The sequence below is a fragment of the Scyliorhinus canicula genome, chromosome 13 (assembly GCF_902713615.1).
Source record: "Scyliorhinus canicula chromosome 13, sScyCan1.1, whole genome shotgun sequence".
Taxonomy (NCBI): domain Eukaryota; kingdom Metazoa; phylum Chordata; class Chondrichthyes; order Carcharhiniformes; family Scyliorhinidae; genus Scyliorhinus; species Scyliorhinus canicula.
The window spans coordinates 107,079,746-107,099,468 of NC_052158.1; the positions used below are offsets into that span (position 1 = coordinate 107,079,746).

The 19,723-nt window shown below is 46.1% G+C and overlaps 1 protein-coding gene across 4 annotated transcripts in view; it reads left to right on the forward strand.

Moving 5' to 3' along the window:
• The window catches only part of si:ch211-51h4.2, a 477,954-nt gene that overhangs the window by 125,207 nt on the left and 333,024 nt on the right, over positions 1 to 19,723 (forward strand). For all 4 annotated transcript variants that reach the window (XM_038815048.1, XM_038815049.1, XM_038815047.1 and 1 more), the window contains one exon: positions 5,294 to 5,429. In XM_038815048.1, the coding sequence (XP_038670976.1) occupies positions 5,294 to 5,429 (136 nt within the window). The remainder of the gene's footprint in view (positions 1 to 5,293; positions 5,430 to 19,723) is intronic.

The following is a 19,723-nucleotide window of genomic DNA, read 5'->3' on the forward strand; positions in this document are numbered from 1 at the left end:
AGTGATTCCACAACGTAAGATAGGGAATACCATGTTATGAACTTGTCACACCAGGTCGGTGTATTGGTTACTGCGTCGGGGTACTGTGTATGGCAGGGGTGGGAAATATTCATGGCCTGCGCGGTAGGGGTCAGGGGGGTAGCGTCCGCGCGCAACTGGACGGATCCCGCTAAGATCCAACTGTAGAGCATGATGGTTGTCTTCATCCTTTCTTCTTCTTCTGTTGTTCTGAGGTTCCTGAGGTTCCGGAGTTCTATGGACACAAGCATAATATCTGTTATTATCTTGCTTAAGATCTCGTATGTCTGTCTGTCCTTTATTGCCAATTCCCCATTATAATTTGTCACCATCTGTGATTCCCTCATTTTTGTTAAACCAATTCTTTGGGACAAGACATCCGAGAAAAAACTGATAAAGTACGAGTCGTCTCGCAGCCTGTGCGATCTACCATCCCAGTGTTTGAGGATGTAAATAGCATCGAGAAGCAACCTAAGGGTCGCCATAAACAAGCATAAGAATTTTGAACTAAAAGTGCAAAAATGGGGTGCGTATGGGCTGCGGCGGATAAGAATGGATGGAATCCCCAGGTAGGACGGTGACCAGTGCCATATGTGCTCTACCCGAGCTTGGCTGACCAGGGGGTCCTCAGGCAGGACGGGGACCAGTACCGTTACTCCACTGCCTGAGTGACCGGACAAGAACGGGTAAGAGTGTGGTCGTCGTGGTGGTTGCAGTTATGCATCTCCTGCCTCGAAGCAGAAGAGCAGTTATGAACTGTTGTCTACGGACAAAATTGTTCCTTTAACTGCCAGTGGGCGTTAAAGGAGTGGTGTCGTGGGGCCATGAAAACATTTAGCGAACAAACAACATTCAACATTGACAGTAACAAACATTTAAACATCAAACTAGCATAACTAAAATCGTGCAGGTTCCATCAGAAGGACACCATAAATCACATTTGGCTTGGGGTGTAACTAGCATATGGAGTCAGTGTAGTGTGACTGAAGAAGAGAGGAAGGAGGAGAGAAACAAAAATGAAGTGACCGCATCTTGATCATCGGTATCGATCTCGACCAATAAAGAGGGGGTGCCCTGATGGCTGGGCGTGTCTTTGGTGGCCATTGGCCTTGCTTTGATTGTGTCTTTTCTGGCGCCGGGGTGGCTGCCTGGTATCGGTTACTTGAATGTTATTCCTTTGTTCCCGGAGATGGGCCATCAATATGCTAATTGACCTACAGTTTCAGTCTCGTCTGGGAGTTGTCTTCTCAATACGCATCCAGGCTCTGTGCCTGCCTGCTTTCTTAGCACTGTCCATGTTTCCCTATAGTCTTTGCAAACATCCATTTTGTATTCTGGAAGTGGCCATCCCAGATGGCTACACCTCCCAGTATCCAAGATGTGCAGGTTAGGTGGATTGGCCATGCTAAAAATTGCCGCTTAGTGTCCAATGATGTGCAGGTTAGGGTGGGGGAGTGGGCCTAAGAAGGGTGCTCTTGAAGGGGGTTGGTGCAGACCCGCTGGACCAATCGGCGACTTTCTGCACTTTAGGGATTCTATGGATTAAATGTGTGCTATTGTAATTTAAAATAGGAACAAAGTAGAAATTGGACATTGTCGAGCCTGTTTTATGCCTATAGTTACACACACTCTCCCGTGGGGCATAATTCAATAGAATGCAAAATCAGATTGGATTTAAAATGATTTGCCATTCCATTCCTGTCAGCTTCCCCACTGGGAAGGTTAGGTTATAATTACCCCCAAATATATATATTTTTTGCAATCGTTGTCCTCTGTTTAACTTTGGTCACATGCCGTTATTAGATTCTCGTCTCTGGTCGCAAGATTACAGATTCAAGTCATTCTCTCAGACTTGAGGACAAAAATCAAGGTTGACACTGCAGTACTTGAGGAGTTGTCAGGTTTTTAATGTCTCATCTCTCAGAGGAGACATTGAACCACACAGGTGAACATTGAAGATCCTTGCCATATTACAAAGAAGACCAGATAAAAACCCAGCATCCTGGCCAATGTTTGTTCCTCATCCGACATTACAAAAACAGATCATCTGGTCATTATCACATTGTTACTTGTGGGAGTTCGGTGAGTGCAAATTGGCTGCTCTATTTCATACATAACAACACTGACTACACTGAAAAGTACATCATTAGTTGTAAAGTGTCTTGTGCTGTCTGGATGTTGTGAAAATGCTTTCCCCAAGAAATAATTTTTCCAGTCTGCTGTGTTGTTATTTATTTCGCTGTAAGGTCAATTGTTTAGGAGCTATTCTCTGAAGTTGCGATCAACAACTTGTTAGCATTCATATTCACAGGATTGTTTGATTTACCGTTCCAAAAACAGATTTAGATTTTTAATGATGAACATGGTGGAAACTGTCCCGATCCCTTCTCCACAGTCCATATGAGACCTATTTCTGCCAATTCTTCTGGGGGGTTTTTTCATTCGATGATTTACCTGTGTGAATATCTGACCAGTGGATGTGTTTTGCAATAGTCATTTTACAAAATGTTGGCGAGGATACTGTGGCTGCTTAAGATATATATCGCAATTTGTTTCACATTTGGAAAACTATTATTGTTTGAAAACATCTAGATGAGCAACGAGAAAAGCATTTGCTATCTAGCATTGCTTCTGCTAATGGAAATAATAGCAACCAAATGTGACAAAATGAATGTTATCGAACGTTGATTACCAATAGGGCAACTTCCTGACCCCAGCTTTCCTCAAACACCAGATGACTGGTTCCATTGACTAGCAAGTTTTCAATGTGGTACATGGTCAATAAACACCAGATTCAATGCGACTTAAATTGCTCTAGGTAAAACTATTTTTGACCAAAGAACAAAAAAAATTACAGCACAGGAGCAGGCCCTTCGGCCCTCCCAGCCTGTGCCGATCTAGATCCTTTATCTAAACCTGTCTCCTATTTTCCAAGGTCTACTTCCCTCTGTTGCCGCCCGTTCATATACCTGTCCAGATGCCTCTTAAATGATGCTATCGTGCCCGCCTCTACCACCTCCGCTGGTAAAGCATTCCAGGCACCCACCACCCTCTGCGTAAAAAACTTTCCACGCACATCTCCCTTAAACCCCCTCTCACCTTGAAATCGTGACCCCTTGTAACTGACACCCCCACTCTTGGAAAAAGATGGTGCTATCCACCCTGTCCATACCTCTCATAATTTTGTATACCTCAATCAGGTCCCCCCTCAACCTCCGTCTTTCCAACGAAAACAATCCTAATCTACTCAACCTTTCTTCATAGCTAGCACCCTCCATACCAGGCAACATCCTGGTGAACCTCCTGTGCACCCTCTCCAAAGCATCCACATCCTTCTGGTAATGTGGCGACCAGAACTGTACGCAGTATTCCAAATGTGGCCTAACCAAAGTCCTATACAACTGTAACATGACCTGCCTACTCTTGTACTCAATACCCCGTCCGATGAAGGCAAGCATGCTGTATGCCTTCTTGACCACGCTATCAACCTGCGTTGCCACCTTCAGGGTACAATGGACCTGAACTCCCAGATCTCTCTGTACATCAATTTTCCCCAGGACCCTTCCATTGACCATATAGTCCGCTCTTGAATTTGATCTTCCAAAATGCATCACCTCGCATTTCCCTGGATTGAACTCCATCTGCCATTTCTCTGCCCAACTCTCCAATCTATTTATATTTTGTTGTATTCTCTGAGTCCTCCTCGCTATCTGCAACTCCACCAATCTTAGTATCATCTGCAAACTTGCTAATCAGACCACCTATACCTTCCTCCAGGTCATTTATGTATATCACAAACAACAGTGGTCCCAGCACAGATCCCTGTGGAACACCACTAGTCACCCTTCTCCATTTTGAGACACTCTCTTCCACCACTACTCTCTGTCTCCTGTTGCCCAGCCAGTTCTTTATTCATCTAGCTAGTACACCCTGAACCCCATACGACTTCACTTTTGCCATCAACCTGCCATGGGAAACCTTATCAAACGCCTTACTAAAGTCCACGTATACGACATCTACAGCCATTCCCTCATCAACTAACTTTGTCACTTCCTCAAAGAATTCTATTAGGTTTTAGGACCAAATACAGAATGTGTCTGAATTGTTGGTAGATCAAAATAATATATCTGTAAATTAATCCTTTTCATTTGTGTTTTGCTCATTGATTAAATGGAGATAATTGGAGTCTTAAACATAAATATCCCTGAAATCTGAAGTTGATGCTTTGGTCCACGCAGCTTCATAATCAGATACAGTGGCGCAGTACGTCTCAAACTCTGCAGATCTTGACAGATAAAAAGCTTTCCTGTCACTTTCTAATTGAAAAGCTCTTTCATCAATTCCATTTAATCCTAAATTGAATGCTAAAAGGAAAATATTAACTGGTATTTTTTTAATTATAGTTTAGCATTGTGTCAAACAAAGCTTGCAATTTTAACTGTTTCAGATTGTTCATATAATATTTATATGATTAATACTTCAGAATATCCTTCAGTGTCTTTGTAACCTCAGTGAGTTTAATTTCTACCAATAAAGCATGTCTGACCCATGGGTTCCAATGCAAAGTATGATCATTCGCCTTTCCTTCATCTTAAATAAAAGCAAAGGACTGAGGATATTGGAAACCTGAAATAACAATAGAAAATGCTGGAATCAGTCAGTTGTCAGGCACTATTTGAGGGACAGAGAACCGGAGTTTATGCTTTAAATCAGTGATCTTTCATCATTTCTGGATTGCGGAAATTACAACACATAAGAACACTGACATCCTTTGAGTGGTAGGCCATAAATTCTGTGCAGAGGCACTGGGCCTCAACTGAAGGGAGAGTAACATCTGTGGCATAGTTAGTGCTCTCAATGGACATTGGATGTAGAAAGTTAACCTTGGAGAGGAAAGTTAAGTAGGTTTTAAGGAAATTCTTAAAGCTGGAAAATAGATGGTTGCAACTTTCGCTTTTCCAGCTCCTGCATTTACAATCTTCTGGAACAAACAACAAAATGTTGCTATGAGAGTTAAAGCAACTAAGTAATTTTTGCTGGCCAAACTGTGAGAGAATATTTCAGTCTATCTACTCTTGGTTGCTTCCCATTTTGAGTATCGTTCAAAAAAAGTTGTTTGAAAAGAAAAAAATATCGGAATAATTCTTTTGTCCCTCTTGCTGTTTTTAAGAAGTTTTTTGCTACCCCTGTTGGTTACTCCAATATTTCTCAATTTCAAATTGTTGCTTATCTAACCATCTTCACCTTCACCATTGCAACTTTCTTCAAATTGCAGATCATGTGTTATTGCAGCAGAATAATGGAGTTGATCATTCTGAGGAGGAGAAAATGCCAAACTTGCACATACTGGGCGTCCTTTTCCTGAACAAGTATCTGAGTTGTGCTTTCAACCTCCTTCTAATCCTACAATTGTAAGCAATTTCTCTTCTTTTAAAAAACATTATTTTGTCCAAACAAAATGGCAACTATTATAAGGTCCGGAAAGGAGTCATGACAGGAACATTTTCAGAAAAATAAAAACTATCGGCAGATTAGACTGTAAAGCTAAGTGTCATCTGGGCTGCATTTAGAATTATTGTTAAACATGTTTGAGTCTATTTAAATATTACCCCCAATTGTTTCATATGTAGTGCTTTAGATTGATCACATAATGGAATCAAAACCTTGTGAGCTTTCGGTGACTTGCAATGGAAGCAAACAATAAATTATATTTGGTAATTGCTATGAGCTACAAGAGAATCTTATGCCACAATATTTCACTGAAATCTTTTAAACAGGCAGAATACCACTAATACACATTGACAGCAAAATTTGATAAGACACGAAAATGGGTGCAGGGTTCATGATGTGCTTGTTACATTAGGCTGTTTTCTGCACAAAGCAAATCACAAAGGACACCTTGGCTTGATGGTTAATGCTTCTCTCCTAGAATGTGGCATGTATTTTGAGGAAGCAGAGGCCAAGATGTATGCCGCCAATCTCCCATTATCTGAATCATAACTGAACTCAAGCTCAGAGTGGTGTGCCACTCATCACGGGCCATCAATCATCACAATAAGAGGCAGCATCACCACAGTGAGGTACATAAACAGAGTAGTTTGCGCTTCTGAATCTTTCATTGTGCAATTAGAAAGTTATCATCAGTCTATGACACATACACACGCTATCAGTAGTTGTAGTCCAGCTGCACAAACTAAATCCCAAAGGGAAACTTCGCCCACACATCATCATCCTTTTTTTTGTATTCTGACAAAGAGAAGATAGGTTTACTGAATTCAGAAGCCACAAATTCCAGTGCCACTTTTGGGATTTAGAACATTAAATGAAAATATGCATTGGCAAAATAAAATAAAAGTTAAATCCACAAAATTGCATTTACATAAAATTAGTCATAGAAAACATTCCCTCAAAAAGACATCATACTTGGTCAGACTCACAACATTAGGGTAATAAAAGTAGTTTTAAGGGATTTATATTTGTATTGGTAAACATTTAAAATAAGGGTTTGTTTTCAGTGTGTTTAAGTATGTGTGGGAGTTAGTTATGTTCCAATTGTGTTTCTATTGTGCTTAGAGACGGCTACATTGTGAAGAATAAATAATAGACTTGAGCATGTGTGTGTTGCTTAGCAACTGGGGCCTTGTAAGGTAGAGAAACTCTTATGTTTTGGTGTAGCTAATTTGATAGCAGTTGAAGATAGGTAGTGAGAGAAAAGGCAGCTCTCACAGCTCTGTAGAAGCAGTTAGTTTAGAAGGCTAGAGAGGGAATATCTCTCTCAACATTGCTAGAAGAAAAGCCATACTATGCAGTAATGCTAAGAAAACAAGTGCAAAGATCTGAAGAATGGACTGTTAAGAAAACTAGAGACCTGAAGAGAGTTTTCCAAGAATTCTGAGGCTAAAAGTATGAAAACAGAGGACTGTTCAGTAAAGAGAGACTGAGCTGAGAAGAAGGCGAAGACACCAGAAGGATATCTGAAGTGATTTTCAGGTTTGTGAGATTTTACTATAGCCTGTGGAACATCAGTTGAAATAACTATGGAAATCAGTGCCTGGATCTTGGAATTTGTGTAAAAGCAGTTAAGACCAAGAATTTTTGTGTTAATGAGATCATTGTAGTTTAAGATGTACTTTGTAATCCGTGTTAATCTTCAAATCTGTGTATTTTTGTTAAGATAAGGGGGAGTATTATAATCCAATATTACCATGTTTAATAATTTTTTTCTTGTTGTTAAAACTAATTAGAGGCCCCCAGATTCCTCCAGATTTTTTTTTTTTTTTAAATAAACGTTACCACCTCTTGAGCTTGGGATCTTCCTGTCCAGTTATAACATCAATGGGATCATAACAGCAGATAAACACCCTTTAATCAAGAATCCATCACATATGTTTATCCATTAAAAAATCCAGTAATATTGCCACAAGGCAAATCCCAGTAAAAGTATATGACAGGACTTCTCACTCTCCTATTCTATTGTGGTAATTTAAGAACACCAGGTTGTTTTTGCAGCCTCAAGACCGTTATGGCTTCACTGGTTTCTGATTTAAACTGCGTCTCTTCCAGCCAGAGCTGTTGCTCGCAGGTCTTTTTCATCACACAGTCAACCCAAGGAGTTCTCACAGCCACACCAAATACATCTCTCAACATCTCTTCTTCAGTGCCCTTTTTCTCTTTGTCCTTTGATTCCGTTGTCCTTAATCCCTCTTTGAAACGTAACTTTCCCTGAATACATAATCTAATCTTCTCCCCATTTCCACCACTTATGGGTCAAATAAAAATTAATGACCTCCACCTGCTTACTTACAAAACCTTTGCAAATTGTAAAGGTATTTTTACTGACCGTTGAAATTTAACATCTGTAAACACTAAACCTCATCTCCTAATGCAAATTTTCATCCTTTGCATGCTTACATACAGAAAATTCACTTGCCATTCCTACTTCAAATGCATGCCTTTCACATCTACACTCTTTTCAAATCTCTCACCCTACCATACAATCTGGCTGCAGCTTAATTGAATTCGTTTTATACAAGCAGAGCTGCAAGCCTGATTCACGCAATAAACTCCAAAAATATTTTATAATAATGACATCCCTCACCACAGAGTGAAGAAATAACAACTATGGAAACATCCTTAAAGCAGAGGCTTAAAAAAATGTTCATGAAAGCATCAAATCTGAAATAAGAATAGAAAATGCGAGAAAAGTAAATTAGATCCATCAAAGCTAAAAAAGAAATGCCAGGTTACGTTTCTGGTAGTTGCATCAGGTGAAGTCCCTTTGGTTAATTCTAATGATGAGTCTGTAGCTGAAGTGATAACTTTACTTTTCAGAGATTGAAACACCAGAGTTCTTTCATGTTTTCAATTATGTGTTTTTTTATAAGATTGCAAGGTCTTACAGTCCCACAATTCTTGATAAAATATGACCGAAAACACTGGGGAATCTTCGGACTATTTATTTTAATTCCGTGCTGCAGTTCTTTAATGGCCTATTTAAGTTTGGCGTATTAGCCTCACCTTGACTGGAAAATGAATAAAAGCAATATTCTCAGAAAAGTTTCAGAAACCATTATTCTGTCACTTTATGGTTTATCGTTGTTGCACTGAAACCAGAAAAAAACTATAAATGACTACACTGCAGCACTTTCAGACAGGATAACATGTCATTCCTATTCTTCTGAGGGAACATAAACGAAAATACTGCTTGTGACATGAAAACTGAGAGGCTTTTTGTCTGCTTTTTTGATATTATCCCAGTTTGGCCAGAATTTCAAAGTTCCAAAGCTGTGGAAAGATTTTCCAAAATATTAAAAATTGGCATGCTCACTGTGGTGGTATGGATATGAGCACTGCCATTGGTGCAGAGCACTGGCTTCCCATTGGCTCTGGCTGGTCATGTGCCTCTCGTCCGATTGGTTGGGACTAGTCATGTGACTGCTCTCCAATTGGTCGAGAGGCAAGTAGGCCCCGCCTCTGAGGTGGGGTATAAGTACCCAGAGTTCCCGGCGGTCAGCCATTCTCTGTCGTCGACCACCGGGCTAACAACTAGCTGATTAAAGCCACAGTTCGGATCCTAAATGTGTCTTGAGTCGAATTGATGGTACATCAATTTAATCAGCTAGAATTTTGGAATGGAGCTTTGCATCAAGCCTGACTGCCTCCGCACCAGCCCGCATGCTGCAAATGTGTGATGATCGGAATACCTTGCCCCTTTAAGAGGCTTGGAACCCTGGGGGACTCCGCCTCTGGCTACGCCCCCTGGGAAACAGTATATAAGATGAGACTCCATTTTGCGAGCACACTTCTCTTGGATGCTGCCATTGTTCACTGCTTATTAAAGCCTTTGATTACTGACTTAACTTTCGCGTCGTAATTGAGAGTGCCTCAAAATGCGTCTGCAATTTTTAAACACTGGCAGGCGTGTTTTAATAGCTACCTGATGACTGCAGCCGGCAAGCCTACCAAGGAGCAGAAACTCCACATCCTCCACTCATGCGTGGGCACATCGTTTGAGGCAGATGGGCGCCCTACCACTTCCTCAGGGTTCCATTCGGTGTCACAAATGGGGTCTCGGTCTTCCAACGGGAGATGGACCGAATGGTCGGTAAGCATGGGTTACGGGCTACCTTCCCGTACCTCAATAACGTCACCATCTGCGGCCACGACCAGCAGAACCATGACATCAACCTCCAAAAATTCCTCCGAACCGCGTAACTCCTTAATTTAACCTACAATAAGGATAAGTGCGTGTTTCGCACCGACCGTCTAGCCATCCTCGGCTACGTAGTGCATAATGGAGTGATAGGCCCTGACCCCGAACGCATGCGTCCCCTGATGGAACTCCCTCTCCCCAACTCACTCAAAGCCCTCAAACGCTGCCTGGGCTTCTTCTCCTATTACGCCCAGTGGGTCCCCAATTACGCCGCCAAAGCCCGCCCCCTCATCCAGTCCACCTCCTTTCCCCTGTCGATGGAGGCCCGCCAGACCTTTAGCCGCATCAAAGTGGATATCGCGAAGACCACGATGCATGCTATCGACGAGTCCCTCCCATTCCAGGTCGAGAGCGACGCATCTGATGTAGCTCTGGCGGCCACCCTGAACCAAGCGGGCAGACCCGTGGCCTTCTTTTCACAAACCCTCCACGCTTCCGAAATCCGCCACTCCTCGGTGGAAAAGGAGGCACAGGCCATAGTCGAAGCTGTGCGATATTGGAGGCACTATCTGGCCGGCAGGAGGTTTACCCTCCTCGCAGACCAACGGTCAGTAGATTCATGTTCGATAATGCACAGAGGGGCAAGATCAAGAACGACAAGATCTTACAGTGGCGGATTCAGTTGTCCACGTGCAACTACGATATCTTGTATCGTCCTGGGAAGCTCAACGAGCCTTCCGATGCCCTATCCCGCAGTACCTGCGCCAGCGCGCAGACTGACCGCCTCCGCTCCCTCCACACGGACCTCTGCCATTCAGGGGTCACCCGTTTCTACCATTTTATTAAGACCCGCAACCTGCCCGACTCCGTCGAGGAAGTCAGGACCATCACCAGGGACTGCCACGTCTGCACCGAGTGCAAACCGCACTTTTACCGCCCCGAACGAGCGCATCTGATCAAGGCATCCCGCCCCTTTGAACGTCTCAGTATAGACTTCAAGGGTCCCCTCCCCTCCAACAACCGTAACACGTATTTCTTGAGTGTTATCGACGAATACTCTCGATTCCCTTTCGCCATTCCCTGTCCCGACATGACCACAACAACCATCATAAGGGCCCTCCTATCCATCTTCTCCCTGTTCGGTTACCCCGCATACATCCACAGCGACCGGAGGTCCTCTTTTATGAGTGACGAACTGCGTCAATTCCTGCTCAGCAGGGGCATAGCCTCTAGCAGGACGACCAGTTATAACCCCCGGGGTAACGGTCAGGTCGAGCGGGAGAAATGCACCATTTGGAAGACCATCCTGCTGGCTCTACGGTCCAGAGATCTCCCTATTCCCCATTGGCAAGAAGTCATTCCCGACGCCCTGCATTCAATCCGGTCTCTCCTCTGTACTACCACTAATCAAACAGCTCATGAACGTTTTCTGGTTTTCCCCAGGAAGCCACCCCCAGGCCCATCTTGCTCCGGAAGCATGTGCGGGTGCACAAGTCCGACCTGTTGGTTGAACGAGTCCAGTTACTCCACGCCAACCCGCAGTATGCGTACGTGGAGTATCCCGACGGTCGGCAGGATACGGTCTCGCTTCGGAACCTGGCACCCGCCGGCGTGCGGCCTTCTCCCCCTACACCAACACCTCCATCCCAACCCCAATTCCCCCCAGCACCCCCCGTGCCCCCAGGACCCAGCGCACATGCCCCCTCTTCCCCGATTACAGCGTCTCCACCACCGGCCCGGGGTAGGAAGACACATCTACGACCAACGCTCCCGGAGGCAAGGACGACCATCGGCCCGACGTCACCGGCTCCACTGCGACAGTCCTCCAGAACACCACGGGCACCCGACAGGCTGATCGTCTCCATCTGACGCGGCCATGGACTTTTTTTGGACATTTCTGTGTCATCCTGTTGTTATTAGTAGTAGTAGTAATATTGTTTTGCCACGAGCCAGTGGGCAGCTCATCTATCGATTTTCGCTGCTCATACCTCCAGTCGTCGGACCGCCCCCACCTCTCTCTTCCACTTACAACCCCCCCCCCCCTTCTTTCTCCACAAGGGGTGAATGTGGTGGTATGGATATGAGCACTGCCATTGGTGCAGAGCACTGGCTTCCCATTGGCTCTGGCTGGTCATGTGCCTCTTGTCCGATTGGTTGGGGCTAGTCATGTGACTGCTCTCCAATTGGTCGAGAGGCAAGTAGGCCCCGCCTCCGAGGCAGGGTAAGTACCCAGAGTTCCCGGCGGTCGGCCATTCTCTGTAGTCGACCACCGGGCTAACAACTAGCTGATTAAAGCCACAGTCTGGATCCTAAATGTGTCTCGAGTCGAATTGATGGTACATCACTCACTCACACTTCCACAAATCTGTGAGTGCGCTTGGCCAGATAATTGCCTGGAAGGAATTACACGGGCCTTGTTCCAGTGGCAAAACAAAAAGAAACTTGAAACATGTCATGCATTGAAATAACTGGCTATGCTGAAATAACTGGCTATGCACAGCAACAAAACCTTGCAGAGAACATTTCTGACTGCTATTCTCAATTATTTAACTACAGATTGGGCAAGATTCTCCCCAAAAATTTCTATGTTCATTTGTGGTGGGTTTTTCAGGGCGTTTCCCACTGGCTCTGCTGGCATGTTCCCACTCCGGTATTCAATGACATGTCGTCACTTTCTTGGGCCCTGGGGAGTTTGTCGCCCGTTTAGACCACACCATTTTGAAAGGGTGCCTGATCTCTAAGTGTGGGACCCCACACCCCCCACCCAGGGCAATGTCATCCCCCACACACATGGCACCACCCTGTAACCCCCCAAGTGAGAACACCCCGCTATGGGGTCCCTGGGATCCCTTTCTCTTCAGCCCCCCAAGCCACCTTTCAGCACCCCCTCCCCATGGTCCGCACCATCGTGTCAATGCCCTCGGCGATGCTCCTCAGTGACTGAAACAAGCTCTGTAGCGCCTCGGCCATGCCCATCTGACAGGGGGACATGTCTCCCAAAATCTCATCAAGGTCAGCCTGGTGCTGGGTGACACCCCCCCAGCGAGGCGGTCATTCTGCCAAGGCCCTCAGCCATGGCCGTCACCGACTGCGTGATGCCTTGGGCACCTTCACTTATGGTGCCAAGTCGTGCGCAAGGCTCTCCACTGTTGTCTCCAGCCGAGCAGTGTTGGCCTCGGTGCCACTCATTGCCGGCGGCATTTCCTGCGCCCGTAGCCTCTGAGACTCCTCCAAGCTACTATGCATCTGCTGGAGTGACGCTGACATCTCCCTCTGAACGTCCTGGCCACTCCCTATCTTCTCCATCAAATCTGGGTAAACCACTTCCATAAGCTCAGCATCAGGCTGGGACACAGCTGAGTCCTGGGATAAAGCAGCCCTCCAACTGCTGTCTTGCCTAGGGGTTCCTGCCTCTCACCAGATTGCGCCCCAAAAACCTGTCTACCAACATGTGCCACCGAGGCATGTGTATCTGCGCTGGTGGGGGCTGGGGATGACGTTTGTTCCGCGACCACGGTGGCATCCTCAGAGAACTCCTCCGCGATTTTCTCCTTGTAGTCAGGAAGAGGGTGCCACCCAGAATGGGCCGGTGCCATCGGCTGGAGGACCTGCAGGAGAATTGACATGTGGTCAGTGGGATGGACATGTCAGTCAGTAAGGCGATCAGTACTTGCGTTTGACAGGTCCCCCGGTGGAGCCCGGTGGTTCCTCACCTCTGCAGCATCTGCCAGCCTCTGCGTGGCTGACCGATCTGTCCTCAGCCATACTGGTCACCTCTAGGGCCTCTCCCGCTGATTGTGGGAGAGCGTTTCCTGAGGAGACACAGAGGGGGTATCGTTAGCCACACGCATGGTTCACAGTGGTGGGAGGGCAGTATGGGTTGGGGGGAATGGAGGGCTGGGGTCGCATCAAGAGTTCGGGGTGGATGCTCCCACATGGGTAGAGGGTCCTGGAGATGCGGAGGTGTTGGCGTCTACTCACTCGTGCTGCCCCGTGTAGGTCGTTGAACTTCTTCCTGCACTGCTGGCCAGTCCTCTTGGTCACACTGCTCGAGCTTACAGCCGCCGCCACCTTATCCCAGATAGTGTTGGCTGCCTTGTGGCTCACACTCCGGGACCCTCGGGGGAACAGGCCATCCCTCCTGGCCTCCATCACGTCCAGGGGCCTCCCCATGCCAGCATCCCCAAATCTTGGGGCCAGTCTCCTCGGCTCCATTGTTGCGAGCTGGCTGGGGTTAGCTGAGCCAGTGAAGCTTAAGTGCTGCTCGACATTGTTAGCTGGGTGCTGGCAAGCGCAGTCCTGATGAATCAACTGGCGAGTTGTTATTTGCGGAGAGAAGCCCTTGGTGCCTTGTTAGGTGGACCAATTAACGTTGAATTGAGTTGCCGGCCTCGCTGGGCCGAGTACGGGGAAGCTCGGGGCAATTCCCACTCGCTAGCACACTTCCAAATGTTTCCAGAGAATTGCGCACTCTGTCTCTGACTCTTTTTCTCTGATGGCAACCAAATTAATATGTCCATTCCAGGGAACAGCACTTAGTCTCTTATGTGTTGCAAAGGTTGACAGAGTAATGCTGTGAATTCTCGATGGAATAGACAGGGGTGTGGAAAAGGTGCCCCCGTACGTTATCAATAGGCGTGATTTAGAAAGCTTGTTAACGCGGGCCTAAATCACATAATTACCTAAATCACATAATCACTAAATTTTGCCAGAGGCAAGAAACCGGATTTGCATGAGCAAGATTTCTGAATGCGATCTTCCCTGGCCCTCCTTGATGGCGTGGAAGGATGCGAACGTTTGACATGAATTTGAGTCCAATAGCAGCTACTTAGCGGGGTTAACATCACACCTCCAGTCCTTATTGAATCTTCCTACCCATCAGGCATGACATCAATATGCGCAAATCACTACTGATGTTTAAAAATGGGAACAAGGTGCCATGACCTCTAAGAAGGAGGAAGGAGCATCAGGTGGTCCAAGCGGACAGAGACTACTGGGCAGCTCCTGGACGGGGGAGAGAGGGGGAAAGAAGGTCATGGTTGTTTCGAGGGGAAGGATCCTAGAGGTAAAAGAAAGAAGAGGGCAGCTGCTGGGGGCATGCGTCTGTACTCATGGGCCAGGATGGTGTGGTGGTTGGTGTTGGTGATCCTAGAGTCTGCTTTCAGTGCTGTTTCAATCTGCTGTCTGCTGTGTGTGAATATGCTTTCAGCATTGTGTCAGTATGCAGTCTGTGGCATGGGAGTCTGAGGGTGGGGTTAGCTGCAGAACACATGAGGCGGGATGTGATGAGAGTCAAGGATCAGGAAGACAAATGTGTTCGGAGAGATAATGATGGTCAGCAGCAGTGACAGCAACCTGGCTGCCTCTCACTCTCTCTTATGCCACCAGGATTCTGATTGATATCGGGATAGAGCCCGTGGAGCTGGCTATCTTACTAATCATTGTACTGGAGGAACATGGACTCAAGCAGAAACCTGCTGCGCTGAGAGAAGACCATGCAGAACAAGACCAGTCACCTGCAGGGGCCCGAAGCCGCACCAGCCATTCAGAAGAAGACCACCAAGGGTCTCCCGAACCCATGTGTCCTTCATGGAGCTGTCCAACGTCATCTGCAATTGAAGACTTGTGCCATGTGCTGGCGGACTTGCATCACGTGGCAATGGAAGACATCCACTTCCTGTGACCATCAAGATCACAGCAGCCTCAATCTTCACTCCACGTGGTCCTTCCAGGGCTTCACGGGAAACCTCTGTGGTATTTACAGGCATCTGCCCATAAGTGCATCCGAGAGATCTGGGATGCACTATATGCACGGTTTCTGTACTACATCCACTTTGACTTGTTCCAGGCCCAGCAGGATGAGAGTGCTAGTTAGCTAGCAGGATAGTCAGTGTGCTACAGGTGCAGAGGGTGATAGACTACACCCATGTCGCTCTCCGCCCCCTGTGACACTGGGGAGTTCCCTTCATCAACTGATTATTGCATTCAATCCCAAGTGTTTCAGCATTACATTCTTTTATCCTGCAAACACAACATGCACCAGGATAAATGGAAAACTGGCGACGAAGAATGGATCAGAAACAATTTATTTTCCTTGGTGGAAAGGGAAATTGAAGCTTTCGACAGTTGAGGCAGATCAACAGTAGGCCATGATCGTACCTCACACCTGGCATCAGTAAGGGTGTTGGGCATAATTTGTTTTAAAAGGGCCCATACCTTAAATTTAAACAGGCATCCCGGGGAGTTCAGGCTGCAGAGCTCACCATAGGCAGTAGAGTAAGTCACGGAGGTAGAGTGGGACAGAGAAAACATTTTCTTGCATCACAAGCTGCTATTAGTGGCTTATGTAACATTATGAGCTAGATCATTAATATGAGGGAAATTGCAAGCAGATCCCAATACCACTGAAAAATGGCAGGAACATTTCGCGCCATAGGCCCATTTGAGGAAGATTCTGAAAATTGGAAATATACGCAGAAAGGTTTCGCTATTATATGTTAGCCAACAAGATTTCAGAGGATATTATCATCCCTGCTTTCCTGAGTACCATTGGCAGTAAAACGTTTAATTTACTCCGAAGACTAGTCCAGCCGTATAAACCCGGTGACCAGACTTATTTTTGGAGTACCCAATTCATTTTTTCCAATTAAGGGGCAATTTAGCGTGGCCAATTCACCTACCCTGAACATCTTTGGGTTGTGGGGGCGAAGCCCATTCAAACACGGGGAGAATGTGCAAACTCCACACGGACAATGACCCAGAGCCGGGATCGAACCAGGGACCTCAGCGCCATGAGGCAGCAGTACTAACCACTGTGCCACGGTGCTGCCCTCGGTGACCAGACATATAAAGAATTTGTTAAGATACGCCAGGGCCATTATTCATCTGACCGATTAATAATCAGGGAGCGGTTTCAGTCTCACGAAGGAATCAGCGAGAAAGGGAGAATATTGCACGGTTTGTTGCGACCCTGAAGCGCCTCGCAAAGTATTGTGAAAATGGTGACTCTCTGGATGATACGATTGAAGACCACTTGGTTTGCGGCTTGAGGAATGAAGCCATTCAGAGGAGATTGCTAACAAAATGAAGTTTAAACCTGAAAACAGCCTTTGAAAAACTTGTTTCGATGGAGCGTGCTGTTAAAGAGGCTCCTCAACTCGGAGCAGGCGAAGCGGACACCAACAGTGTTGGCCAGGGTACCACACATTGCCAGGACCAGTTCCTGCGACAAAAGTCTTTGGGATACCTCTATTCAGCCTTGCAGTCACAGGGGTGTCACTGACAGCTCCTCCTGGTATTCTCACTGAGGGATGAATGTATCTAGAGGCACAGCACCTGGCTGGGGCACAGCTGAATCTTGGGATCCAGCAGACCTTCGATTGTCTGATCCCTGGGAAGCTCCTGCCTCCACCTGACGTGCATCAGAAAGAGTGTTGGCCAGATAATGACCCAGAAGCCTGTTTGCTCAGGTCGCCCACTAAGGTGTGTGCCTCTATGCTGGTGGATGGTGCAGGAGATAACAGTGACGCTGCTTAGCTGATCTCCTCCAAGGTCGCGTTGAGAGTGAGCGGTGGGACATTGCCGTTCAGGGGCCAAGCTGATTGGGTGATGTTCCCGCAAGGAAAGGAATATGGTATTACTACATGAGCAGGTCAGTGGTCTAGGATACATAGGACTCACTTGAGATTGGTCATCTGGATGAACGTGAAGTGGCTCCTCACTTTTCTTTCACAGGCCCACCTCGCTCACAGCACAGACCCATTCATGCTCCTTCCCTCTGAGCTCCAAGGCTCTCTCCTCAAAGGGAGGAAGATCTATTGCTCTGGCAACCCAATATTCTTCTCCCACTCACGGTGGTTGTGGGCAAGCTTATCCTACAGAAACGCAAATTGAGATGATGTGAGCTGGTTGCCTGGTGGGTCAGATGTCGATGATATCTGGCATGTGTGGGCACACGAGTAACATGGGTTCTGAAGAGCAGTGCCAGGGGCTGTGAGGAAGCTTGGGCGAGGTTGGGTGCTGGGGGCCTGCTAGGTGACAGCATATAGATTCGAAGTGACATTCTGAGGGGTGATGGCAAGGTGGAGTGCAGAGAGGACACCAGGAGCACTTGCCCTGACAGAACGGAGTAGATCATTCATCTTCTTGCGGCATTGCACCCCGGTCCTCTTGTGCAGGCTGCTGGCACTCAGCAGTGCTGCGACTGTCTCCTTGCTGGAAGATCTGTCAGCCCGAGGGTATATTTTGCCATCTCTCCTCCATGGCATCCAGCACATGGGTGGAGTCCCCCTCTGTGAATTGATGAGCTGCCTTCCTCATTGCCAACCTTCTGGCTTGAATGACAGCAAGTGCTGTGAAGCCATTTAAATGCAGCTCCTCCTTGATTAAAGTGCACTGATTGACCCCGGGGCAGGCAAATCAGATGCTGCACGTGTCAGGCGTGGTGTTTTTTTGCATGGAGAAAGAATATTTTTCTCCGTGCCTAAAAGTTGGCCGTCCGAATCCTACCACCAGTGCCAACGGGAATTGCGCCAGTTTTCACACTCAGATTGACACTTTGCCATTTTGGGGGAAAATTCCACCCAATGCCTTTATTCGTACTTTTACTTGAAGTCTCCAGCCTATTTAAAAGATTAGACTTCCAGGTGATATTCTTCTCACTAAATTCACTCTGCCTGCAAGTGACTGGATGCTACATTTGAATGAAGTAGTTCGAACAATTTCACAGCGTCTGCCTGCATGATTCTTTCCACTTCAATTATTTTCTTTATTCAGATTATTAGTATTCATGCTTTAGTTGTTTTTTTAACAATTAAAGTTTAATAATCAAAAAATTGACAAGTCTTTGCTTGTTATATCTTAGAAAGCTAAATCATGTCGTCTGCCAATACAGTAAAAGGTTTTTAGATTATTTTATGTATGAAATCTAATGACATAAACCGTGAACTTTACAGTTTATCCTGAGATAAATAATGTTCATCAGAAGAAAATTCTAGAAATTTGTCAGTTGGCAGCAAGGATCGCCATTCAAAGCATGCAATAAAAAACATAAGAACATAAGAACTAGGAGCAGGAGCAGGCCACCTGGCCCCACGAGCCTACACCGCCATTCAATGAGATCATGGATCTTTTGTGGACGCAGCTCCACTTTCCGGCCTGAACACCGTAACCCTTAGTCCCTTTATTCTTCAAAAAAACTATCTATCTTTATCTTTAAAACATTTAATGAAGGAGCCTCTACTGCTTCACTGGGCAAGGAATTCCATGGATTCACAACCCTTTGGGTGAAGAAGTTCCTCCTAAACTCAGTCCTAAATCTACTTCCCCTTATTTTGAGGCTGTGCCCCCTAGTTCTGCTTTCACCCGCCAGTGGAAACAACCTGCCCGCAACTATCCTATCTATTCCCTTCATAATTTTATATATTTCTATAAGATCCCCCCTTATCCTTCTGAATTCCAACGAGTACAGTCCCAGTCTATTCAACCTCTCCTCGTAATCCAACCCCTTCAGCTCTGGGATTAACCTAGTGAATCTCCTCTGCACACCCTCCAGTGCCAGTATGTCCTTTCTCAGGTAAGGAGACCAAAACTGAACACAATACTCCAGGTGTGGCCTCACTAACACCTTATACAATTGCAACATAACCTCCCTAGTCTCAAACTCCATCCCTGCAGCAAGAAGGACAACATTCCATTTGCCTTCTTAATCACCTGTTGCACCTGTAAACCAACTTTTTGCGACACATGCACTAGCACACTCAGGTCTCTCTGCACAGCAGCATGTTTTAATATTTTATCATTTAAATAATAATCCCTTTTGCTGTTATTCCTAAAATGGATAACCTCACATTTGTCAACATTGTATTCCATCTGCCAGACCCTAGCCCATTCACTTAACCTATCCAAATCCCTCTGCAGACTTCCAGTATCCTCTGCACTTTTCGCTTTACCACTCATCTTAGTGTAATCTGCAAACTTTGACACATTTCCCTTGGTCCCCAACTCCAAATCATCTATGTAAATTGTGAACAATTGTGGGCCCAACACTGATCC